The following is a 27,193-nucleotide window of genomic DNA, read 5'->3' on the forward strand; positions in this document are numbered from 1 at the left end:
CTCCTCCCACCCCCCAAACCAGAAATAATTAGACTTTTAAAAGGACTTTAGGAAGATGGTAAAGGCATCTTAGTGGCACAGACTGCTTGTAACAAGGCTGATGGGGATGAAGAGGGCTCAGTTTTGGGGTGGGGTGGGCCCATCACAGATCACATGAGCCAGCCAGTGTAGGGGGCCTTCAGGCCCTCCTGCTGCTGCTGCTACTGCTGCTAAGTCGCTTCAGTCGTGTCCAACTCTGTGCGATCCCATAGACGGCAGCCCACCAGGCTCCCCTCTCCCTGGGATTCTCCAGGCAAGAATACAGGAGTGGGTTTTCAGGCCCCCCTAACACCCCACAAAACACCTCTTTGTGACTTCTGTCAGGAGATGAGTTGAGCAGCTCCTGATCTTGCTGGGCTTTAAGAATTATGGGAGTCCTCTTCACCTGCAGGAAGAAAGGAAGGGAGGTGACCCCAACAGGCTCCCCAGCCCTCTACCAAATCCAGATGGTGGCTTTCTGGAGTGCTCCCTAGCCCCTCTGCCTAGGGGCAGGATGGTGGCATGGGGCAGGGGGCTGAGGCCAGGGAAAGCATACACCCCATGCCCCACCCCCATCCTGAGTTCTAAGGCATCTCCGCCGTGTTGGGAACATCTGGGGTTTCCTCTCCCCAGCTGGTCCATACCACAGTCACCTGGGGCTTGCTCGTAAGGGTCCTTATTCCTGGCTGTGGAGAAAAAGAACATAGGAGATCCAGTGAGTGGTGGGTCCTCACCATCCCTCTTCCTCTCCCCAGCTGGGCCTTTCCCCAAGTCAGTCCCAGGCCTCCCCTGACTATGGAATCCACAAGGTCCTCCTGGTGGTGTGCACCTGGGGTTGGGTGGCGACATGTGGGTTTTTCTACAGGTGGGGGACAGGGGGCAGGACCTCAGCAGTAGTTGCTGCTCCCAGGAGGAAACAGTTCTTGCTGCCACAGGGAAGGACACATTATATTGTTCCCTAAAAGGCTATACCAGCCAGAGGGCTTCCCACTCCTTTGTTCCTTACCCACCTACCTTAAAGGCACTTGGTCAAACTCATAACACCGCCAATCACCAGCAAGATCAGGATGAGAGAGATAACCCTGGCCCTAAGTCCTGGATGAGAGGGCATTTCTAAGAAAGACAGAGAAAAGTGAGCACTCCCAGATCATGGGACTGTCTCTGGTCCCCTGGGACCCTCCCCTTCCCCTCCTCAGCCCCTCCCGGCCAAGCCCAGCTTCTCACCCCAGGACACAGTGAGCGTGTGATTCAGGCTGCTGTGCTGCACATGGCACGTGTACTGGGTCTCATCCCCAGCCGGCACCCACACGGCCATCCACACCTGATAGGTGCCATCTCCACTGGGGTGTGGCTCCACATACTCAAGCTTTGAATTCAACTTCTTCTCACCCAGCCACCAGCTCAGCGAGATGTCTTGTGGATAGAAGCCCAGGGCCCAGCACCTCAGGGTGGTACCCCCGTCCTGGGCTGAGTGCTTTGTCACCCGTACTGTGGGTGGTTCTGCAAGGAGAGGAGGAGGGAGGAAGACTGCTGAGTGGCTCTTCTCTGCCTATCCCTTATGCTTAATTCTGGGCTCCTCCAGCATCTTCCAGGGTGGAGGACGAGGAAACGGGGACAAGGTCTCTCTCCAGATGTACCCAATCACTGCTGCAGGCAGGGATGACTGATTTCCAGCTGCTACAAAGAAGCACTGACCTGTTAATTGCCATGAGGGGGACTGACTTCCTGTCCCCAACCTCCAAGGACCTACCTCTGTGGGGCTGTTGGGTCCAAGACTGACACACGCCCTTCTTCCTAAAGAGATCCTAGGGTTTTCTCACTGACTTTATTTACTTCCTCTGTGACTTCCTGCATACAGTAGGTACCTAATCAGTTCAGTTCAGTCACTCAGTCGTGTCCGACTCTTTGCGACCCCATGGACTGTAGCACTCCAGGCTTCCCTGTGCCACCATCAACTCCTGGAGTTTGCTCAGACTCATGTCCACCGAATCAGTGATGCCATCCAACCACCTCATCCTCTGTCATCCCCTTCTCCTTCCTTCAGTCCTTCCCAGCATTAGGGTCTTTTCCAATGAGTCAGTTCTTCCCATCAGGTGACCAAAGTATTGGAGTTTCAGCTTCAGCATCAGTCTTTCCAGTGAATATTTGGGGTTGGTTTCCTTTAGGATTGATTGACTGGTTTGATCTCCTCACAGTCCAAAGGACTCTCAAGAGTATTCTCCAACACAACAGTTCAAAAGCATCAGTTCTTCGGTGCTCAGCCTTCTTTATAGTCCAACTTTCACATCCATACATGACTACTGGAAAAACCATAGCATTGACTAGACGGACCTTTGTTGGCAAAGCAATGTCTCTGCTTTTTCATATGCTGTCTAGATTGGTCATACTTTTCTTCCAAGGAGCAAGTGTCTTTTAATTTCATGGCTGCAATCACCATCTGCAGTGATTTTGGAACTCCCCAAAATAAAGTCTCTCACTGTTTCCATTGTTTCCCCATCTATTTGCCATGAAACACAGTCCTGCCCATCAACAGAACATTGGATTTAAGATTTACTGAGCATGGCCCAGTAGAAGAGAGCTTCCAAAAAAAACGTCTACTTCTGCTTTATTGACTATGTCAAAGCCTTTGATTGTGTGGATCACAGTAAACTGTGGAAAATTCTGAGAGAGATGGGAATACCAGACTACCTGACCTGCCTCTTGAGAAATCTGTATGCAGGTCAGGAAGCAACAGTTAGAACTGGACATGGAACAACAGACTGGTTCCAAATAGGAAAAGGAGTACGTCAAGGCTGTATATTGTCACTGTATATTGCTTATTTAACTTCTATGCAGAGTACATCATGAGAAACGCTGGACTGGAAGAAACACAAGCTGGAATCAAGATTGCTGGGAGAAATATCAATAACCTCAGATATGCAGATGACACCATCCTTATGGCAGAAAGTGAAGAACTAAAGAGCCTCTTGATGAAAGTGAAAGAGGAGAGTGAAAAAGTTGGCTTAAAGCTCAACATTCAGAAAACTAGGATCATGGCAGCCAGTGCCATCACTTCATGGCAAATAGATAGAGAAACAGTGAGAGACTTTATTTTTCTGGGCTCCAAAATCACTGCAGATGGTGACTGCAGCCATGAAATTAAAAGATGTTTACTTCTTGGAAGAAAAGTTATGATCAACCTAGACAGCATATTAAAAAGCAGAGACATTACTTGGCCAACAAAGGTTCATCTAGTTAAGGCTAGGGTTTTTCCAGTAGTCATGTACGGATGTGAGAATTGAACTATAAAGAAAGCTGAGCACCAAAGAATTGATGCTTTTCCAACTGTTGTGTTGGAGAAGACTCTTGAGAGTCCCTTGGACTGCAAGATCAAACCAGTCCATCCTAAAGGAAATCAGTCCTGAATATTCATTGGAAGGACTGATGCTGAAGCTGAAACTCCAATACTTTGGTCACCTGATGGGAAGAACTGACTCATCTGAAAAGACCCTGATGCTGGGAAAGATTGAAGGCGGGAGAGAAGGGGACAACAGAGGATGAGCTGGTTGGATGGCATCACTGACTCAACGGACATGAGTTTGAGTAAACTCTGATAGTTGGTGATGGACAGGGAAGCCTGGCGTGCTTCAATCCACGGGGTCGCAAAGAGTCAGACATGACTGAGCAACTGAACTGAACGGAACTGAACTGATCATGGCCCTGCCCATCAGAAGAAGACCCAGTTTCCCCTACAGTCAGTTGCTCCCATCAGGAAGTTTCCATAAGCCTCTTATCCTTATCCCTCAGAGGGCAGACAGAATGAAAACCACAATCACAGAAAACTAATCAAACTGATTGGAAAAGACTCTGATGCTGGGAGGGATTGGGGGCAGGAGAAGGGGACGACAAGGGATGAGATGGCTGGATGGCATCACCGACTCGATAGACATGAGTTTGAGTGAACTCCGGGGGCTGGTGATGAACAGGGAGGCCTGGTGTGCTGCAATTCATGGGGTTGCAAAGAGTCGGACACAACTGAGCAACTGAAATGAACTGAACTGAACTGAATGAAACTGATCACATGGACCACAGCCTTGTCTAGCTCAATGAAATTATGAGCCAATTCGTGTAGGGCCATGCAAGACGGACGGGTCATGGTGGAGAGTTCTGATAAAACGTGGTCCACCGGGGAAGGGAATGGCAAACCACTTCAGTATTCTTGCTTTGAGAACCCCATGAACAGTATGAAAAGGCAAAAACATATGACACCGAAAAAGGTAACTAATAAGATTGTTAAATTAGGACAAATAGGATGACCTTCCCCTCACCCTGGAATGCGAGTGGTTTTGAGTGTGGGCTCTGAAGTCGGAGAGTCTGGGTCTGAAAGCCAGTCTGATTCCTGTCTACAATCCTCTGCCAGCACTCAGAGTCTTCCTTTATGATTCCTTCCTCTCAGTTGGGAGGAAAAGGGGATGACAGAGGATGAGATGGTTACATGGCATCACTGACTCAACAGACATGAGTGTGAGTAAACTCCAAGAGTTGGTGAAGGACAGGGAGGCCTGGCATGCTGCAGTCTATGACGTCACATGGAGCTGGACATGACTGAGTGACTGAACTGAATTGTACCATTTTCTACCAGGGAAGCTGAAGAATCCCATGGACAGAGGAGCCTGGTAGGCTATAGTCTATGGGGTTGCAAGAGTCAGATACAACTGAGCAGATGTGTAGTATAGCGTACCATTTTCTAGATTCATATATATGTGTTAATATATGATGTTTGTTTTTCTCTCTCTGACTTCACTCTGTATGACAGACTCTAGATCCAACCATGTCACTATAAGGTACACAATTTCATTCCTTTTTATAGCTGAGTAATATTCCACTGTGGCCATGAAATTAAAAGATGCTTGCTCCTTGGAAGAAAAGCTATGACAAACCTAGACCGCATATTAAAAATCAGAGACATTACTTTGCGACAAAGGTCTGTATAATCAAAGCTATGGTTTTTCCAGTAGTTATGTAGAGATATGAGAGTTGGACCATAAAGAAATCTGAGTATTGAAGAATTGATGCTTCTGAGATGTGTGTTGGAGAAGACTCTTGAGAATCCTTTGGACTGCAAGGAGATCAAACCAGTCAATCCTAAAGGAAATCAGTTCTGAATATTCATTGGAAGGACTGATGCTGAAGCTGAAATTCCAATACTTTGGCCTCCTGATGCAAAGAGCTGACTCATTGGAAAAGACCCTGCTGCTGGGAGGGATTGGGGGCAGGAGAAGGGGATGACAGACAATGAGATGGCTGGATGGCATCACCGACTTGGAGCACATGAGTTTGAGTAAACTCCAGGAGTTGGTGATGGACAGGGAGGCCTGGTGTGCTGCGATTCATGGGGTCACAAAGAGTTGGATGTGACTGAGCAACTGAACCAAACTGAACTGAACCCATCATTTTGCCTCTTGCTGGATTCCTTCTATGCTGAGGCACAAAGAAACTGTTCCTTAGTAAGTCCAGACACCAGGTGAGCGATTCTAAGAAAAGATCATGGTTGGAGTTCCACATGGGGTTTTGGCTGTATTCAAGTCCTGGCCATGTGAGTTAGAGTCACAATCTGAGGTGAATGGTTTCACTTTCATGTCCTGGCTATTTTAAATAGTGCTGTAATGAACACTGGGGTACATGTGCCTTTTTAAATTGTAGTTTTCTCAGGGTATATGCCAAGTAGTGGGATTGCTGAGTCATATGGTAGTTCTATTTTAAGGTTTTTAAGGAACCTTCATATTGTACTCCATAGTGACTGTATCAATTTACATTCCTACCAACAGTGCAAGAGGGTTCTGTTTTATCCACACCCTCTCCAGCATTTACTGTTTGTAGATTAAAAAATATATATATTTTATTTATTTATGGCTGCATCGGATCTCTGTTGCAGCAAGTGGACTTCTCTCTAGTTTTGTTGATGCGCATTTAGTTGCCTCGCAGGACGTGGGATCTTAGTTCCCTGACAGGGCTTGAATCCATGTCCCCTGCACTGCAAGGCAGATTCTGAACACTGGACCACCAGGGAAGTCCCTGTTTGTAGGTTTTTGAATGACGGCTGTTCTGACAAGTGTGAGATGATACTTTGTTGTAGTTTTGATTTGCATTTCTCTAATAATGAGTCCCATCACTTCATGGCAAATAGATGGGGAAACAGTGGAAACAGTGGCTGACTTTATTTTTCTGGGCTCCAAAATCACTGCAGATGGTGATTGCAGCCATGAAATTAAAAGACACTTACTCCTTGGAAGGAAAGTTATGACCAACCTAGACAGCATATTAAAAAGCAGAGACATTACTTTGCCAACAAAGGTCTGTCTAGTCAAGGCTATGATTTTTCCTGTGGTCATGTATGGGTGTGAAATTTGGACTATAAAGAAAGCTGAGCACCAATGAATTGATGCTTTTGAACTGTGGTGAAGGAGAAGACTCTTGAGAGTCCCTTGGACTGCAAGGAGATCCAACCAGTCCATTCTGAAGGATATCAGCCCTGGGATTTCTTTGGAAGGAATGATGCTAAAGCTGAAACTCCAGTACTTTGGCCACCTCATGTGAAGGGTTGACTCATTGGAAAAGACTTTGATGCTGGGAGGGATTGGGGGCAGGAGGAGAAGGGGACGACAGAGGATGAGATGGCTGGATGGCATCACTGACTCGATGGACATGAATCTGAGTCAACTCTGGGAATTGGTGATGGACAGGGAAGCCTGGCGTGCTGCGGTTCATGGGGTAGCAAAGAGTTGGACACGACTGAGTGACTGAACTGAGCTGAATAATGAGTGACATTGAACATCTTTTTATGTATTTCTTGGCCATCTGTATATCTTCTTTGGAGAAATGTACTTAGGTCTTTACTCATTTTTTGATTGGGTTATTATTATTTTTTTAATATTGAGCTGCGTGTTCTGTTTGTATATTTTGGAAATCAGTCCTTTGTCTGTTGCTTTGTTTACAAATATTTTCTTCCATTCTGAGGGTTGTCTTTTCCTCTTGTTTATGTTCTCTCTACCATGTAAAAGCTTTTAAGTTTAATGAAGTCCCATGTGTTTATTTTTGTCTAGGAGGTGGGTCATTACTCTAGGAGATGGGTCAAAAAGGATCTTGCTGCGATTTATGTTGAAGAGTATTCTGCCTGAGACTATCATTTGAATCACTGGACTCAGGGAAGCAGATTGCCTTCTGCAGTGTGAGTGGGTCCATCCACTCAACTGAAGATCTGAACAGAACAAAGAGGTTGAGTAACAGGGAGCTCCTCTAGCATGATAGCTGAGCTAGAACACTGGTCTTTTCCTGCCTTCAGACTCAAACTGAAACACTGACTCTTCTTGGGTCTCAAACTTTCTATCATTTGAAGGAACCATACCACTAGTTCTCCCAGTTCTCAGGCCTTTAGTCTCAGACTGGAACTGCAACATTGGCTCTCCTGGGTCTCCAGCTTGCCAACCACACATGGTGGAACTTAGCGACCATAGTCACATGAGCCAGTTCCTTGGAACACAACTCTCTCTCTCTCTCCATGTAGCCTGTTGGTTCTGCTTCTGTGAAGAATCCTCACTAATCTCCCAGGTGAAGGACATAGGACAAACCTGGTGCTAAATGACAGTTCCACAGTATTCATTTAATGCACACCAATATGGTGCTTTGGAGAGGCTCGGCTATTATTACTATCCTCATTATACTGATGAGGAAACTCAAGTGCAGAGAAGGCGAGTAACTGGCACAAGGTCACACAGCCAGTTAATCCTGGAGCTGGGATGTGCTATCTGGAGGCTAGGCTCCAATGCCTGAGCTCTGTCCACCATGCTCTGCTCTCACAATCACATCACCTACTCCTGATGTTATCTGTCCTGTTACTATTACCTCAGCTGATTCATGTCCCACCATTCAATTGCCAGACATCCATGGTGTCCTGGGTGTTCTGATCAGCTCCACCCCTGGCAACCTCAGCCAGAAAGGCTTTCACCCTAGGCAGCCCCAAGCACCCACCTTCCCTGGTGTCCACCCCAGCCTTTGTGTCTCTAGCCCTGGTTGGCTGGAGTCAGGAGAAGTTTATGATGCACCTGGAGTCTGGGGAGCACATTGAGTATGAGGAGTGTGAGGGCGGAAAGGGGAAAAAAGCTTCAGCTTCCCTGTCAGTCCCCAGTGGTCTAGGGAGAGGTGAGGGCTGCTGTTCTCCTGGGACCTGAGATCTGTTTCCCAAGGAGCAGAGTTACAGGTTGGTAAATCCCCAAAGGACTTTAGGAGGACCTAGGCTGACCCACTTGCTCTGCAGATGAAGAAAATGAAACCCAGATTAAGAGACTTTATTCCCAAGACCACTTTGAAACAGGGGAGACTCCAGAACTCCACACTCTATCTTATTTGGAGCGAAGACCTGAGGTCTGGGCTTTGTTCTTAGTCTGCAGCAAAAAGCAGTTGGCTAGCTGGCCATCTTTCTGGATCCCAGAGGGCTTGCCTGGGCCAGGGGGACACAGCCTGGGGACACAGCCCACCTCTCATCCCCCAGAGACTTGTTTGTCAAATGGGATGGCTCTTGAGAATGGGAGCGTGGGGCCAATCTACATTGCCACAGGCTGAACCTTACCTCTCCGGGTGATTCTCTGGCCTCCTAACTCCAGGTATCTGTGCAGGGAGGCGAGGCAGGGGCCTTCCAGGTAGGCTTTGTCTTACTCAGCATAGCAGTGCTCTGTCTCAGTTCTGCGCTTGGTCAACAGAGCCACGGGGTTAGCTGACACCCAGCTCAGAGTTTCCATGTCCAGTGACACGTGGTCTTGCCCATCATAGCCAAACCGCCAGAAGCTGTTGAAGTGGCCATCTTCCTGGATCTCGCAGCCAAACATGCGGTGAGTGCTGTGCATGCCTGTGAGTACAGGTAAGAAAGCTGTCACTAGTGGGGACTGAGGGTCAAGTCCCTGACAGCCAGGGAGAAGCCTACCATCCACAGGGACATCAAAAAAGTAGAGGGATAGGGCATCATCATTTAGATAGAAATCTCCCAAGTAATTTTCATAAGCAGGGTTGAGAAACCTGCTAGGCCTCTCATGTGGGACAAACACCCCATTTCATAATTAGATACATCCTTATTTCATATCCCACACTACTTCAAAGTGAAAGTGAAAGTTGCTCAGTTGTGTCTGACTCTTTGTGACCCCATGAACTATACAGTCCATGGAATTCTCCAGGCCAGATACTGGAGTGGGTAGCCTTTCCCTTCTCCAGGGAATCTCCTCAACCCAGGGATCAAACCCAGGTCACCCACATTGCAGGCATATTCTTTACCAGCTGAGCCATCAGGGAAGCCCACTTGTGGGTGTAAACTGTTCTCAGTGGTAAGACTAAGTCATGCCATGCTTATCCTGGGGGCCCTTGGCTGATGCACAGCCCTTCTCAGTCTCAATCTTTTATATCCTTTGTAGCTACTGATTCTGAGGCCTCTGGGGACCTGAGGCTTTTAGTCTGGGCATTTGCATATCCAGGCACAGAGACGGACGGTGTTGTGTGAACAAGCTGTGCTCCATAAGCGCTTCATTCAGAATAAGCAGCAGCCCTGGTGGTGGGCCCAAGTGCACTGTTGCTGAGAGGGGGAAGCTGAGGTGGTGCCAGAGGGCCTGGGGGTAGGTATGAGTGAGGATGAGGCAGGGAAATCCTCTCCCCATCAGCTGAGTTTCAGAGCCCAGGTTAGCTAAGGGGTAGGCAAGGGGTGAGGGGGAGACATCATGGGCCCCAGCTTCTATGATGCTTGCTGCACTGGCCTGTGGGCTGGCTGCCGAAGCCACAATGGATTCTGAGGCCCTGAGGCCCCTGCTTGACTGTGGGGGAAGGAGACTGAAAAGAGCCAAGTATTAGAGGCTTGCCCCACACCCTCTGACAAGTACAGCTGCCCAGAGAGTGAGTGTGCAGAGGGTGAAGGAAGGAGAATGGGGCGTCCACCCAACGCACCGCTGCTGTGGTTGTGGTAACCCATCGTTTGCCATGTCTCCACCTGATGAATCTCTGCCCATTTCCTCTGCTTCTTGGTCTCCTTCTCCCAGTGCCTGGCATTCATGGGCGTAATCCATGGAGCCTGGGGCTCAGCTTTGTCCACACGACTGTCATACCGGATAAAAGGCTGATCATCCACGTAGCCTACAGCAAGAAACTTAGGGAGGCTCGGGCCCGGCTCTGACAGGTACAGGTAGTGGTAGCGGAGGGAGTGCGTCCCTGTGGAAACACAAACTGGTCTTGGGTTCACATAGACGATCAGGGTCTACACCAGGCCTTGGTGTGCTGGGTGAGGTTGGCAGTAGAAACTTATCCAAGAGAATTCATTATGAGCAAGAATGTGTGTGTACGTGCTAAGTCACTTCAGTCGTGTCCAACTCTTTGCAACCCCATGGACTGTAGTCCACCAGGCTCCTCTGTCCACGGGATTCTCCAGGCAAGAAAACTGGAGTAGGTTGCTGATCCTCCAGGGGCTCTTCCCAACCCAGGGATCAAACATGAGTCCCTATGTTTCCTGCATTGGCAGGCGGGTTCTTTACCACTAGCACCACCTGGGAAGTCCATTAGCAAGAGTAAGCACTAGCAATTTCAGTGAAAAAAAAAATATAAGGGCATCCAAAGAGATTAAATATAGACAGAACCAGTTGAACACTGAGGCCAAAGCTCATGCATTAAGGCTTATGGACTTTATTCTCAGAAGGTTTCTCAGCTCCTCATGCAGGGCCTACTTACTCATACTTTGTATTCATCTCTAGTGAGTGTGATTGTCTGGTTTCCAATTTCTCACAAAAAGGGCGGGATATTTTTAAAAAGTTGGTTGCTTGGGAGCTTAATTTATGTGGTTAATTAAGCTTAATTCATTGCCCAGACATGCTTGAGAAAGGTTGGACATCATTCTTAGCTTGAACCATTACTGCCAAGCTGGTGGCACCTTGATTCCATTCCCCACTCCCTTCTGTTCCCACAACAGACATTACTGTGTGTTAGTCGCTCAATCATGTCCGACTCTTTGTGATCCCAGGGACTGTATCCCACTGGGCTCCTCTGTCCATGGGATTCTCCAGGCAAGAAACCTGGAGTGGGTTGCCATTTCCTTCTCCAGGGGATCTTCCTGACCCAGGGATCAAACCCAGGTCTCCTGCACTGTAGGCAGATTCTTTACCATCTGAGCCACCAGGGAGGCGGAGAAGGCAGTGGCAACCCACTCCAGTACTCTTGCCTGGAAAATCCCATGGACGGAGGAGCCTGGTAGGCTGCAGTCCACGGGGTCGCTAAGAGTTGGGCACGATTGAGCGACTTCACTTTCACTTTTCACTTTCATGCTTTGGAGAAGGAAATGGCAACCCACTCCAGTGTTCTTGCCTGGAGAATCCCAGGGACGGGGGAGCCTGGTGGGCTGCCGTCTATGAGGTCGCACAGAGTCGGACATGACTGAAGCAACTTAGCAGCAGAAGCAGCACCAGGGAGGCTGAAGACTAGTTGATCTCTTATCTCTTTCAGTCCAATGCTGCCTCTCTACCATAACTCCAAACTCACTGATTTAACTTGGCACTGGAGATGAAATCTACTTAGCAGCCAGTCCTGACTCAAGCTATTCAAATAAACGCTGTATCTTAAACTCAGGTCAAATTTCTCAGAGATATCCCTGGCTTGCTTTCATACTTAACTTTTAAAAAAGTTTTGCTCAGAAGTTTTTATCCCCTAAAACTCCTGTCTCTGTGTTATTTTTCTCCAGAGCACTGGAGAGAGTATGCATTTGCACTGACTAGAGAGTATGCATTTGTTTGTCTTGTTAATGGACTCTTTCCTCTGCAGTGTCAGCTCTCCAAAGGTCTGGGATTCCTGTATGGATTGTTCTGTTTCCTCAGCACCTAGAACAGCTTCTGGCCTACAGTGGGTGCTCATTGGTTGAACATTCGCATGTGAAAGGAGTCAAACACATCTCTACACTCACAGCTCTCTTTTTATTGCCTCCTTGTTACTTCAGGCTATACCAAACTCTGGCCAGGTCCTCTGTACCTGCTGTTTCTTCTGCCCCAGGCATCCCCCTATCTGTTTTCTCTCAGCCACTCTCCACATCCCTCAGGTTTCAGTCAAGCATCCCTTCCTCCAGGAAGTCCTCCTGATTTCAGCCTGATGTCTCACAGAGGGATCTCAAGAGTGTCCTGTGCTCCCTGTGAAACTATGGATTTCATAAGGGTGGGAAGTCCATCTGCCCTCTATTTATCCAGGGCCTAGCACACAACTGGAAGTTGCTAAATTGGACAAAAAACAAGAACATGAATGGTATGAGGATAATCAGAGTTGCTATTTTTGGAGTGACCGCTGTGCCTGCACTGGTTTAACTCCTCCTCATTCACTATCTTAGTTCATCCTTACAATAAACCGAAGAGGTCACTGTGATTGGTCCCATTTTACAGATAAGGGAATCAAGGCCCAGGGGAGACCAAGTGTAGTACTCAAAGGCATGCACTAGAATGAGGGCAGCCCAGATTCTCTCCCCAGGGACTGCTGTCTTCTTCTAAACTGAGAAAAGGGATGCTGTCTTCTCATGCCTGGAGAAACCTCCTCATGGGAGGCAAGAGTGGTCAATGTTAGGAGTGTTTGAGTGAAGGGTTAACGTCAGGCCTGAACCGGTGTGGGCCTCCTGGGAAATGACTGAATTATCTCTTGTGGTGCTGTTTCCTTGCACATCTTTGAGTTAAGGGCAGTGTGGGGGTACTCCTGTGCTGGCAGCTGTGAATGGGCACAAAGTTCTTTGGGGGAGAACAGAGGCTATGATTTCTCCATGTCAAGGTGATCCACCCACTCCTTGGCTCTGATCTGCAGCAGCTCTACCTGCCCTGGAAGTGAGGGACAGAAAAGATCCTGTGTCTTTGTGTAGCTGGTACTCTCTACCTTCCAGACTGGGGTCAGTGCCAGGTACTGTGGGACCAAGGCAGGAGGAAGTGGGGGCTACATGGCAGGCATCCAGTGGCATCCGCTCCTGCAGTGACATGGCCTAAGGAAGTTGCTACATGCCCATTGTTGTTTCACGGCCTGCGTGAACATTAGTTTCCCCCACTTCCACCCTAACTCTCCACTGCCATTCCTAGTCTCTTGGCCACATGGCTGGTCTTCAAAAAGGAGCAGTCCTGCACCCCATTAGCCTGGCCTCCTTCTTCCTCTGACCATGGTTGGGGAGGAAGGAGCCAGCCAGCCCCTTTGCCACCCAGGCCAGGAGATGTTTTTGCATCTTCCCCACCTCTGAAAGAGATGGGAATACCAGACCACCTGACCTGCCTCTTGAGTAACCTATATGCAGGTCAGGAAGCAACAGTTAGAACTGGACATGGAACAACAGACTGGTTCCAAATAGGAAAAGGAGTGCGTCAAGGCTGTATATTGTCACCCTGCTTATTTAACTTCTATGCAGAGTACATCATGAGAAACGCTGGGCTGGAAGAAGCACAAGCTGGAATCAAGATTGCCGGGAGAAATATCAATAACCTCAGATATGCAGATGACACCACCCTTATGGCAGAAAGTGAAGAAGAACTAAAAAGCTTCTTGATGAAAGTGAGAGTGAAAAAGTTGGCTTAAAGCTCAACATTCAGAAAACGAAATCATGGCATCTGGTCCCATCACTCCATGGGAAATAGATTGGGAAACAGTGAAAACAGTGAGAGACTTTATTTTTTTGGGCTCCAAAATCACTGCAGATGGTGACTGCAGCCATGAAATTAAAAGACGCTTACTCCTTGGAAGGAAAGCTATGACCAACCTAGATAGCATATTCAAAAGCAGAGACATTACTTTGCCAACAAAGGTCCGTCTAGTCAAGGCTATGGTTTTTCCAGTGGTCATGTATGGATGTGAGAGTTGGGCTGTGAAGAAAGCTGAGCACCGAAGAATTGATGCATTTGAACTGTGGTATTGGAGAAGACTCTTGAGAGTCCCTTGGACTGCAAGGAGATCCAACCAGTCCATTCTAAAGGAGATCAGTCCTGGGATTTCTTTGGAAGGAATGATGCTGAAGCTGAAACTCCAATACTTTGGCCACCTCATGCAAAGAGTTGACTCATTGGAAAAGAGTCTGATGCTGGGAGGGATTGGGGGCAGGAGGAGAAGGGGATAACAGAGGATGAGATGGCTGGATGGCATCACCGACTCGATGGAGATAAGTTTGAGTGAACTCCAGGAGATGGTGATGGATAGGGAGCCCTGGCATGCTGCAGTTCATGGGGTCGCAAAGAGTCGGACATGACTGAGTGACTGAACTGAACTGAACTGAACACCTCCCCTACGATCCATATAACACTGCCAGTCCCTAGCTGCATGGCTTTGAGGAAGTTATTTCAATGCTCCGGGCCTTGGTTTCCTCATCTGTAGGTAGGCTCAATTAACTGACCTGCTCCACAGTACTGGAGCATCCAATGAGATAATGAACATATGAAAAAGTACAGGCATGGGGCAGGCTTCCCAGGTGGCTCAGTGGTTAAAGAAAAAAAAAAAAACGCCTGCAGTGCGGGAGACTCAGGTTAAATCCCTAGGTCAGGAAGATTCCCTGGAGAAAGAGATGGAAACCTACTTGAGTACTCTTGTCGGGGAAATCCCATGGACAGAGGAGCCTGGAAGGCTATAGTCCCTGGGGTCGCAAAGGGTCCGACATGACTGAGCGACTAAACAGGCATGGAGACAGCACCTTCTTAGTCTCAGTCTTTTCCTATTCTGGAGGCAGAGGTGGCCTTGGGAAGGAGAGAACTGGAGTTTGGGGTGGGGTGGGAAAGATGCTTGGGTCAGCTCTCTGGAGGCCAAGTCTCAGCCCCTGGGACACTGTCCAGAGGCCCTGGCCTCTGTATCCTCTATCCTGGCAGAGTTTCCCCACCCCAAGACAGTCCTCCAGATTCCTAGACAGTGGACATGGCCTCCTGCAGGCTGGGTGCTCCTGGCCTCCACCGTCCTATCCTTTCTTCAGGAGGCAGGCAAGGTCTTACCTCTAGGCCATGACTTGTTTTCCAACTTCAGGTTTGTCAGTTCTGCCATCCCCACCTTTGCCATGGAAGCTGGGCCATCAGCCACTAAGGGCAGCCCCCAGGGACTCTCTGCAAGGAGGAAATGGAAAAGGATAGTATGAATCTTAAGGCATAAACATCCTTCCCATCCTTGTGTTCGCTGGGAGAGATAGTATGGAATGACAACAATGAGAGGCACATTGGAAGGGACGAGGAACATGGGGGTTTTGCCTCAGGAGTGATAGGAAATTTCCCCAGCAGGCAGGCACAAAGCCAGGAGAGCAGCCAGGACTGGGATGTCTCCATCTGGCTGCTTAACACCACCCAGCAGCTTTGACAATCCTGCCACTGACATGGATTTAGTTGGTTTGGAGGTAAAGGAAGGCTGGACACTGGCAGGCGTTGAAACCTCCCAGGTGATGCTCATATGCTGCCAGAAGGAGAACCCATGCACTCCTGCCTGGCTCAGCCCTGCCCAGCTGCTCAGCTAGGCAGCCCTGGCCTCTCCTTTTGCAATATTACTCATTTGACAAACATCTGTTTGTTGTTTAAAGAACATTGGAATGGGTTGCCATTTCCTTCATTAAAAAAAAATAACAGATTATATATTTAATAGGAGAAACGGAACATGCATATACATCTTTGGAGAAATACATATTCATTTTCTGAGGACATATGTATGTTTAGTATATGAAACAGAACACCCAGATACAGAAATCCTCCCCCACATTTTTTACGTTCCAGGACATTTATTATACCATTCTTTTTTAAAAATTAATTTAATTGGAGGATTATCACTTTACCATATTGTGCTGGTTTTTTGCCATACATCAACATGAATCAGCCACAGGTATACGTGTGTTCTCCCCATCGAACCCTCTTCCCACCTCCCTCCCCACCCTATCCCTCTGGGTTGTCCCAGAGCACCGGCTCTGGATGCCCTGCTTCATGCATCAAACTTGCACAGGTCATCTATTTTACATATGGTAATATACATGTTTCAATGCTATTCTCTCAAATTACCCCATCCTTGCCTTGTCTCACTGAGTTCAAAAGTCTGTTCTTTACATGTGTGTCTCCTTTGCTTGGCAGGTGAATTCTTTACCACTAAGCCACCAGGGAAGCCCTGAATCCTCCTATTGCATTCAGGAGCCTCAACTTGGACGTAAAAAATAACCTCTTTATTTGCACTAAGCTCTAGCTGAAGTTTGGCCCATCTTCCATGCTGAATGGAAGTTCAGCAGGATTAGCAGCAGCAGTGCAGTGGTCCATGATAGAATCCACAGATGTTTTCCAATCACATGACAGTGGTTTCGGACACCTGTAAATATGCTTTACCCTCAATACTTACAAATTCTGGGAATTGTTGCTATTTCATGGGTGATTTAATGTGTTAATTAGAAGCACATATATTACATATCACAAATTTATATTTATAGCTAAAATTTTTAATAGCTTATAAAAATATAATTTGGATCCTTTGCAATCATCTGTATTTCATTTGCGTATAAAAAACATTCTGAGACAAGGCCCAAGTACAAATATGGTTAAAAACTCTGAAAAAAAGAGAGGAAAAAAATCTCCGAATCTGGATCCCAGTGTTGCCCCCTAGCGTTCTCTCCGGGCCCTATTTTAAATCTGTAAATTTACATTTTGAATTTTCTACAGCCAAAATGGCTTCTTGTACTTGAAGCCTTTAGTACAGAGCCTGGAATAAAGGACATCAGCTATTATTACTGCCATGACGGTGGACACTCCCGGTCTGTGCTAATAATCTTCAGGCCTCTGGGCAGTTAGGATGGGTGGTGCTCGGTGGGGGTGATCGGGAATCCGGCAGGGGAGAGGCGGGGAGAGGATCAGCTCTGCAGTTCTGCCTGCAGAATGGAAATTGGAAAAGTATGGAAATTCCCCACCAAGTCAAAAAAATCCTTGCTGCTCCCCTCACCCGCTACCTCAACAAGGAGCTGCCCTGGCCACGCGAGATAACCTCTGCAGGGAGCCAGGGAGACCTATAGCAATGGGCAGGTGCCTCGTCGAGCAAGCAAGCAGAGGCCTGTGCAGATTCCAAGGCCGCGCTCAGATTCCTGCCCCCAAGGAGATTTTCTTCCTGGACGACCAGGTCTGGGAGCCAGAGTGCGAGCGGCGTCCTCCAGACGGGCCAAGGGATCCCCAGGAAGCTGTGGCTTCGGCTATCTTGGGTCAGCTCTCTGATTGACCATGCTCTCCTCTCCTCCAAACCCGGAATGGCCTCTGTGTTCTTGGAGGATCTTTCCCTAGCAGCGCCCCCCGGCCCCCGCGGCCCCGGGTTACCTGCCGCTCCCTTCTGTACCAGTCCCGACAACAGCAGGAGCAGCGGCAGCAGTGGTGGTGGCGGCTGCCGCGGGTGCCGCGCACTCCCGGAACTACGACGCCACCGGGTCGCCAGCCTCACGCACCGCCCGAGGGCGCCGGTGCCCGGGGGGTCCGCCTTCAGTTGTGCTAACGCCTGCCGCGTCCGGTCCCCGGCGGGTGAGCGCTCAGCTCCCTCTGGGCCGCTGCTGCTGCTGCTAAGTCACTTCAGTCGTGTCCGACTCTGTGCGACCCCACCAGGCTCCGCCGTCTCTGGGATTCTCCAGGCAAGAACACTGGAGTGGGTTGCGGGTGCGAACCCACCCTGGCTCAGGTTCAGACTTCCGCATGGGACACCTGCGCACCACTGGGACCCGCCCCCCGCTCCTCGATGGCTCCCTCTGCTGGGCCTCGGATGAAAAACAGGAACGAAAACCAATCGATTAATTGTGAAATACAGCCTCGCAGCCTCACGAAGTAGACCAGGCGGTGAAGCTCACGTTACAGCCATCTGGCAAGTCGAGAGGTGTCTCCGACAACTGTCGTAATTTTAAAACTCTTGTGGTTTCTGTTGGAGATAACCTCACTGAGCTTTCTTACCTCCATCCATCAGGAAAGAGCGGCGAAATTTCAAATAGAGGTTAGTGAAAATATAGGTTATTTTCCCCATCTGGGTTCACAGGACCCCTGAATTCTCACTAGGGACTCTCATGTTCAGAAAAATGCTTTTCATCCCAGCGTTCTCTCATATTTGAAAATTTATAGGGAGGGCTCTGGTGATCCTGATTGGGGTTAGTGAGGGGAGCAATTTTCACATCCGAGGGAGGGAGCAGGAGTGTCAGATGTGCAGTCCTGTCTGGGGACCACCACACAAATGGTGTCCTGCCAGCTAACAGGAGGAAAGGAACCAGGCTGTAATGATCTGAGTCTAGAATACAATGTTTGTTAAGTTTTAATATTGTCAAAAGAACACACGGAGTGAAAAGAATAGAGGAAGGTGGGCATCAGAAAGTTTAAGCAAATACAAATTTGTAAAGGAAAAAACCTACAAAATTAATGAATCTGCATTATGATATGACTAGTATACTCACCAAGATTGTGACATAGCTGCAGGCGTTGCTTTCCTCTTGTTCAGTGGTGCCTGACTCTTTGCAACCCCATGGGACTGCACCTCTACAGACTTCCCTGTCCTTCACCATTTCCCAGAGCTTGCTCAAATTCATGTCCTTTGAGTTGATGATGAAATCCAACTATCTCATCCTCTGTCACTCCTTTCTCCTCCTGCCCTCAATCTTTCCCAGCATCAGGGTCTTTTTCAATGAGTCGGCTCTTAACGTCAGGTAGCCAAAGTATTGGAGTTTCAGCTTCAGCATCAGTCTTTACAATAAATATTCAGTGTTGATTTTCTTTAGGATTGACTGGTTGATTTCCTTGCTGTCCAAGGGACTCTCAAGAGTCTTCTCCAGCACCACAATTCGAAAGCATCAGTTCTTCAGTGCTTAGCCTTTTTTATGGTCCAACTCTCACATCCATACATGACTACTGGAAAAACTATAGCTTTGACTATATAGACCTCCTTTGTTGGCTAGGTGATGTCTCTGCTTTTTAATATGCTGTCTAGGTTTGACATAGCTTTGAAAGTTATTTTTCTAGATAGTCCAGGTTTATTTGGGGGGGCAAATCAAATAAAGCAACCCAGTTAGCTTTGGTTTGTTTCAAGGTGTAAAGTGGGGGTAACCAACAGCCCTCATTTTAGTATCGAAGGTTCTGCATCCCAGAAGACCCGTCAGCCATGTACAAACCAGGACAGTTGGCTATAGGACATGATGGGCCTACTCATAAGGAAGCAAGCAACTGTCATTTTTGCTTACTTTGTACACACTGAATCTTTCAGGAAGGCAGCTGTGCTGCAGATGAAAGAGAGGTTGTACTTTGTGCTGTGGGGTACTTTACCAAGAGAGGCTTTCTGTAGTGTGGTGTCAGCCTCAGGGATGCTCCAGATTGTCCACACTGCACACTCAAGTCAGTCTGCGTTTATAGCTGTCATATTTACAGAATTCTTTGCATACATGTAACTACCTGTGTCATCAGTTTATTTTGTATATAATCAACTGAAACATTTAACTATTCAAATACGTGTTATTATTTTACATATTGTAATTTAATTTTTAATACTTTTTGTTATAATTACAGCACTACATTGACTCCAATTTATAATTCTATGGGTTGTTGTTCAGTTGCCAAGTTGGACTCTACAACCCCATGGACTGTGGCACTCCAGGCATCCCTGTTTCTCACCATCTCTCAGAGTTTGCCCAAGTTCATGTCCATTGAGTCAATGATGCCATGCAACCATCTCATCCTCTGTCACCCTCTTCTCCTTCTGTCTTTATGCATTATTGCCTTGTTATGGTGAAGGGGCTTGGGTAACTCAGTGAAGCTATGAGTCATGCCATGCAGAGCCACCCAAGACAGATGGGTCACAGTGGAGAGTTCTGACAAAACGTGGTCCACTGGAAGAGGGAATGGCAAACCACTTTAGTATTCTTGTGGTGAGAACCCCATAAACTGTATAGAAAGGCAAAAATTCTATAGGTATATAGATTAAATTATCTTTGAATTTCTCTTCAGAAAGAAAATGATGTTATAAAATATTTGTAACAAGGAGAGCTATTCTGATGGGGCTTTGATACCCACAACTGGTAAAACTTGGATCCTGAGCAGGAAGAGGGGCCAGGCCCTTAGAGGTGGTGAGAATTGACCTAGTTCTTGACAAAGGGGGCAAGGAAGATGAAGGTGTAGGATGAAAGGCAATTCTGGGCAGGGAAATGCAAGGAGAGTGGTGTGTGGGGAGAAGCGGGAAATGCTGGGCGGTGGGGGGGATGGGTGGAAGCAAAGCCCACAGAGCTGAGGGTTGTTGGGGGCCTGATCACAGAGGGTCTTGAGTGAAGAACTAAGGAATCTGCATGCTGACCTCAAGGTGTAAGCAGTCAGATCCAACCATCCATAAAGCTGGGCAGGAGTGTCTGCTCTGCAGCAGGTGCTTGGCACAGGCAGGAACCAGGTAAGGTTACTGCCAGGAGTAAGTCCACAGTCTGGAAAAAGGTGATTTATATTCATTATCCTAGTAAACAGCTAACACCAACGCATAAATAATGGAGGATGGATCAGACAAGTGCTGGTCCAAACCCTTTACTTACAGCTACCATTCATTCCACTCAATAACCTCTGAGTTCAGTTCAGTTCAGTGGCTCAGTCGTGTCCGACTCTTTGAGACCCCATGAATCGCAGCACGCCAGGCCTCCCTGTCCATCACCAACTCCCGGAGTTCACTCAGACTCACGTCCATCGAGTCAGTAATGCCATCCAGCCATCTCATCCTCTGTCGTCCCCTTCTCCTACTGCCCCCAATCTCTCCCATCATCAGAGTCTTTTCCAATGAGTCACCTCTTCCCATGAGGTGGCCAAAGTACTGGAGTTTCAGCTTTAGCATCATTCCTTCCAAAGAAATCCCAGGGCTGATCTTCAGAATGGACTGGTTGGATCTCCTTGCAGTCCAAGGGACTCTCAAGAGTCTTCTCCAATACCACAGTTCAAAAGCATCAATTCTTCGGTGCTCAGCCTTCTTCACAGTCCAACTCTCACATCCATACATGACCACAGGAAAAACCATAGCCTTGACTAGACGGACCTTAGTCGGCAAAGTGATGTCTCTGCTTTTGAATATGCTATCTAGGTTGGTTATAACTTTTCTTCCAAGGAGTAAGCGTCTTTTAATTTCATGGCTGCAGTCACCATCTGCAGTGATTTTGGAGCCCCCCCGAAATAAAGTCTGACACTGTTTCCACTGTTTCCCAATCTATTTCCCATGGAGTGATGGGACCAGATGCCATGATCTTCGTTTTCTGAATGTTGAGCTTTAAGCCAACTTTTTCACTCTCCTCTTTCACTTTCATCAAGAAGCTTTTTAGTTCTTCTTCACTTTCTGCCATAAGGGTGGTGTCATCTTCATATCTGAGGTTATTGATATTTCTCCCGGCAATCTTGATTCCAGCTTGTGCTTCTGCCAGTCCAGCATTTCTCATGATGTATTCTGCATAGAAGTTAAATAAGCAGGGTGACAATATACAGCCATGACGTACTCCTTTTCCTATTTGGAACCAGTCTGTTGTTCCATGTCCAGTTCTAACTGTTGCTTCCTGACCTGCATACAGATTTCTCAACAGGCAGGTCAGGTGGTCTGGTATTCTCATCTCTTTCAGAATTTTCCACAGTTCATTGTGATCCACACAGTCAAAGGCTTTGGCATAGTCAATTTAAAGCAGAAATAGATGTTTTTCTGGAACTCTCTTGCTTTTTCCATGATCCAGCAGATGTTGGCAATTTGATCTCTGGTTCCTCTGCCTTTTCTAAAACCAGCTTGAACATCAGGGAGTTCATGGTTCATGTATTGCTGAAGCCTGGCTTGGAGAATTTTGAGCAGTACTTTACTAGCATGAAAGATGAGTGCAATTGTGTGGTAGTTTGAGCATTCTTTTGCATTGCCTTTCTTTGGGATTGGAATGAAAGCTGACCTTTTCCAGTCCTGTGGCCACTGCTGAGTTTTTCAAATTTGCTGGCATATTGAGTGCGCACTTTCACAGCATCATCTTTCAGGATTTGAAATAGCTCAACTGGAATTCCATCACCTCCACTAGCTTTGTTCGTAGTGATGCTTTCCAAGGCCCACTTGACTTCACATTCCAGGATGTCTGGTTCTAGGTTAGTGATCACACCATTTTGTACAGTTCTTCTGTGTATTCTTGCCACCTCTTCTTAATATCTTCTACTTCTGTTAGGTCCAGACCATTTTTGTCCTTTATCGAGCCCATCTTTGCATGAAATGTTCCCTTGGTATCTCTAATTTTCTTGGAGAGATCTCTAGTCTTTCCCATTCTGTTGTTTTCTTCTATTTCTTTGCATTGATCACTGAAGAAGGCTTTCTTATCTCTTCTTGCTGTTCTCTGGAACTCTGCATTCAGATGCTTATATCTTTCCTTTTCTCCTTGCTTTTCACCTCTCTTCTTTTCACAGCTATTTGTAAGGCCTCCCCAGACAGCCATTTTGCTTTTTTGCATTTCTTTTCCATGGGGATGATCTTGATTCCTGTCTCCTATACAATGTCATGAACTTCATTCCATAGTTCATCAGGCACTCTATCTATCAGATCTAGATCCTTAAATCTATTTCTCACTTCCACTGTATAATCATAAGGGATTTGGTTTAGGTCATACCTGAATGGTCTAGAGGTTTTCCCTACTTTCTTCAATTTGAGTCTGAATTTGGTAATAAGGAGTTCATGATCTGAGCCACAGTCAGCTCCTGGTCTTGTTTTTGTTGACTGTATAGAGCTTCTCCATATTTGGCTGCAAAGAATATAATCAATCTGATTCCAGTGTTGTCCATGTGTACACGGACATGGTGACATCCATGTGTAGAGTCTTCTCTTGTGTTGTTGGAAGAGGGTGTTTGCTATGACCAGTGCATTTTCTTGGCAAAACTCTATTAGTCTTTGCCCTGCTTCATTCCACATTCCAAGGCCAAATTTGCCTGTTACTCCAGGTGTTTCTTGGCTTCCTACTTTAGCATTCCAGTCCCCTATAAGGAAAAGAACATCTTTTTTGGGTGTTAGTTCTAAAAGGTCTTGTAGGTCTTCTTAGAACCGTTCAACTTCAGCTTGTTCAGCGTTACTGGTTGGGGCATAGACTTGGATAACTGTGATATTGAATGGTTTGCCAGAGATCATTCTGTCATTTTTGAGATTGCATCCGAGTACTGCATTTCGGACTCTTTTGTTGACCATGATGGCTACTCCATTTCTTCTGAGGGATTCCTGCCCGCAGTAGTAGATATAATGGTCATCTGAGTTAAATTCACCCATTCCAGTCCATTTTAGTTCACTGATTCCTAGAATGTCAACGTTCACTCTTGCCATCTCTTGTCTGACCACTTCCAATTTGCCCTGATTCATGGACCTGACATTCCAGGTTCCTATGCAATATTGCTCTGTACAGCATCGAACCTTGCTTCTATCACCGGTCACATCCACAGCTGGGTATTGTTTTTGCTTTGACTCCATCCCTTCATTCTTTCTGGAGTTATTTCTCCACTGATCTCGTGTAGCATATTGGGCACCTACTGACCTGGGGAGTTCCTCTTTCAGTATTCCATCATTTTGCTTTTTCATACTGTTCATGGGGTTCTCAAGCAAGAATACTGAAGTGGTTTGCCATTCCCTTCTCCAGTGGACCACATTCTGTCAGACCTCTCCACCATGACCCGCCCGTCTTGGGTTGCCCCTCGGGCATGGCTTAGTTTCATTGAGTTAGACAAGGCTGTGGTCCTAGTGTGATTAGATTGACTAGTTTTCTGTGAGTATGGTTTCAGTGTGTCTGCCCTCTGATGCCCTCTTGCAACACCTACCATCTTACTTGGGTTTCTCTTACCTTGGGCGTGGGGTATCTCTTCATGGCTGCTCCAGCAAAGCACAGCCGCTGCTCCTTACCTTGGATGAGGGGTGTCTCCTCACCGCCGCCCTTCCTGACCTTCAACCTGGGATGGCTCCTCTAGGCCCTCCTGTGCCTATGCAGCCACGGCTCCTTGGATGTGTGGTGGCTCCTCCCACCCAAAAAAGATGTTCCTGGGACAAACTTTGTCCAAATAAGTGAGGACTGTCACAAAATCCCTGGGGCAAAACTGTCTGGGTTAAGTGAGAAGCTGACTGCGTAGGGTCTTCAAGGGCAAATAGAAATTGACTTTCTTCCACCAAAGGCACTGAATAGAAAGCATCTTTTAAATCAATTACTGAGAAATATTTGGCTCGTTCAGGAATTTCAGACAATAGAACATAAGGATTAGGCACCACGGGATGGAAAGGAACTACAGCCTCATTTATTATACGTAAATCTTGAACTAATCTCCATTTACCATTTGATTTCTTTACACCCAAAATAGGAGTGTTGCAAGGACTATTACAGGGAATTAATAGTCCCTGTTCCTTTAAATTTTCAATGATGGGTTTTAACCCTTCCTTAACCTCAGGTTTCAGTGGATACTGCTTCTTAGGTGGAAATAAGTGTGGGTCTTTGAGCTTGACAATTACAGGAATAGCACTTTGTGCTCGACCCACAGATTTTCCATCAGCCCATACTCTAGGATTTACATTTTGTTCAGCTAAAGGGAGAGAAAGGGAGGGCTCCATATTCATGAAAACCGAGGCATAGACCTTGCTCAGTATCCGTTCAGTTCACTTCAGTTCAGTTCAGTCACTCAGTCGTGTCCAACTCTTTGCGATCCCAAGAATCACAGCATGCCAGGTCTCCCTGTCCATCACCAACTCCCGGAGTTCACTCAGACAGTCAGTGATGCCATCCAGCCATCTCATCCTCTGTCGTCCCCTTCTCCTCATGCTCCCAATCCCTCACAGCATCAAAGTCTTTTCCAATGAGTCAACTCTTCGCACGAGGTGGCCAAAGTACTGGAGTTTCAGCTTTAGCATCATTCCTTCCAATATATCCCTCCCCAAAAGGGGTGATGGAGATTCTGGCATGATCAGAAACTTGTGTGAAAATAGCACAGAATCCCAGTTGCAAGATAAAGAATAACTGAAATAATACCTTTTGGCTAGTCCAGACAGTCCCCTTATGGAAGCGGATTGGGAAGAAAGTGGGCCAGGAGCTTCAGTAAGCACAGAGTAAGTTGCCTCAGTATCTAAAAGGAAATCGATGGATTGCTCCCCCCACAATTATTACTACTCGGGGTTCCTCAGGTGTAATTAGGACGGGAGCTTGTGTGGGGACCCCCAGGCACCTTCAGTCCTGATTGTCTTGAGAGTCTGACCCCGGAAACCTATGCCTCTGAGGGCAGTCTCTCTTTCAGTGTGGTTCTTTGCAGACCGGACAAGGAGCTGGGGCAGTTTAGATGCCTGAGGGCAGTCCTGCTTGAGGTGCCCCTCCTTTCCACAGTAATAGCAAGCCCATCCCTTTTCACCTGGGTCCCTCTGGGCATTTTTCTGTGGCTGTTTAAGAAATCTATTTTTTAAGATCACTTTTTTTTTTTTACATATTAAAATTTTTTATTTTCTTTTTTCTGTTTTTTAACTTTTTGACAGTATTATTTATTTGTACAATAGAGTTATTGAATTTCAATTTTACAATAAATTCTTGAGATTTAATTTTAGGTTAAAAAAGAATTGATTAAAGAAGGAAAAATATATGAGGCTAATGAAAAATTGTCCATAATCTTAGGAGAAAACAGGAGATGTGGCTTAAACTTAAAGTTGCCTAAAGTATTTTTTTTTTAATTTTTATTTTTACTTTATTTTACTTTACAGTACTGTATTGGTTTTGCCATACATTGACATGAATCCACCACGGGTGTACTCCTTCTTCACTTTTGGGATCAATCTCAGTGAATCTGAGAAGGGCTTCTCTTAGTCTACCTAGGAATTTACCAGGAGCTTCCTTCTCCTCCTGTTCTATGTCTGCCAGTTTGCTATAGTTTAAAGGCTTAGAATGCACCTGCCTGAGTCCTTCAAGAGTACTTCTGAAAAAATGGCTCTGATCCCATCTTCCTTTAGCTGTGTTGTAGTCCCAGTCTGGTTCTATAGTTGGGACCGCCTGATTCCCAGTGGGGAGGACTGCTATCTCGTCCTCCCTCTTCTCTACTGATTCATTACCAAGCCATTCATCTCCATAAGCAACTGCTTTTCCCAAAACTCGAGTCTTTGAGTCGGGAGTCAGTGTTTGTCCCAAGATATACATCACGTCCTTCCAAGTAATGTCATAAAGCAGAGTAACACCTTTAAAAGCTCTAATATATTTTTCTCGGTCCTCTAAATAGTCTCCCAGATCCTCCTTGATTCTTTGTATTTCTTGATAAGAAAAAGGCTTATTAACTCTCATAGACTGATTATTTCTCCCGGTGGGTGTTTCATGAAGAGGCAACAGCTTGTGTGGCTCTTCCTCAGTGTCTCTGGCTGCTCTGCGCATATGATCCCAGGGATAGACTGGAGAAACATGTCTTTCTTTTTCTCTTTGTCTCCTGTCCTCCATCTCATCTCTTACTTCGATGGTCTGAGTTTCTACTGAAACCAGAGTTGTCTGAGGTCATACTGAGACAGGAGTTGTTTGGACCTCCATGTGCACAGTTTGAATCTCAGTTTGGATTTCCACTGAGACAAAGGCAACCCTTCTAAGGGGGATTCTCTGGTTTTCAGTTTGCTCAGCTTGGAGCCCTGGGTACGGGGGCAAAGTAGGACAGGAGGGAGCTGAAGGTTTCACGCTCAAATCTATACCCTTAGGACATAAGTCTGGCATATTTTGCAGAGAGAAAAAGGGCAACACATATGCTACTTCTACCCACTTCCCTTGTTCCTTACAGAACCGGTCTAATTGTAAAACAGTATTATACTCAAGAGACCTTCCAACCAGCCACCATTCGCCGTCCTCCAGTGGATACCTTGGCCATGCAGTATCACATAGGAAGACCAGGTGTGTCTTCTTTAAGCCCTGGGGATCAAATCTATCCCAGTTTTTCAGGATACAGTTAAAAGGAGTGAGGCTGGAATTGTTAGCTCCCATCTGTAAGAGAGAAAAAAAGCGACCAGTGCCATTTTTCTACCGGAGGCGTCCCTCCCTGCCCTAGATGGGGGTGTAGACAGACTTTACACCAAAAGCTTTCCCTTCCTGGTCAGACTTAGTCTGTCCCTTACCGATACAGGCACTGTCTCGACCCTTCCAGTTCTACCACCTAGATGGGGTGGGGATATACCAGGGGTAGACCTGATAGCATCTCTACCTGACGTCCAGCTC

At 46.9% G+C, this 27,193-nt stretch overlaps 1 protein-coding gene across 1 annotated transcript; it reads right to left on the minus strand.

The window, feature by feature from the left end:
• Positions 1 to 46: 46 nt before the first annotated feature.
• On the minus strand, positions 47 to 26,863 carry LOC138441223 (major histocompatibility complex class I-related gene protein-like). Its single transcript, XM_069591874.1, has 8 exons — positions 26,841 to 26,863; positions 14,997 to 15,104; positions 9,979 to 10,254; positions 8,624 to 8,899; positions 1,243 to 1,518; positions 1,033 to 1,131; positions 663 to 704; positions 47 to 424 (listed from the first exon to the last, which is right to left on the minus strand). The coding sequence occupies exons 2-4, from the start codon at positions 15,058 to 15,060 to the stop codon at positions 8,706 to 8,708; spliced, it is 534 nt and encodes a 177-aa protein (XP_069447975.1). The 5' UTR covers positions 15,061 to 15,104; positions 26,841 to 26,863; the 3' UTR covers positions 47 to 424; positions 663 to 704; positions 1,033 to 1,131; positions 1,243 to 1,518; positions 8,624 to 8,705.
• Positions 26,864 to 27,193: the final 330 nt, after the last annotated feature.

Source organism: Ovis canadensis, chromosome 5, assembly GCF_042477335.2.
Source record: "Ovis canadensis isolate MfBH-ARS-UI-01 breed Bighorn chromosome 5, ARS-UI_OviCan_v2, whole genome shotgun sequence".
In the NCBI taxonomy this organism is placed as follows: domain Eukaryota; kingdom Metazoa; phylum Chordata; class Mammalia; order Artiodactyla; family Bovidae; genus Ovis; species Ovis canadensis.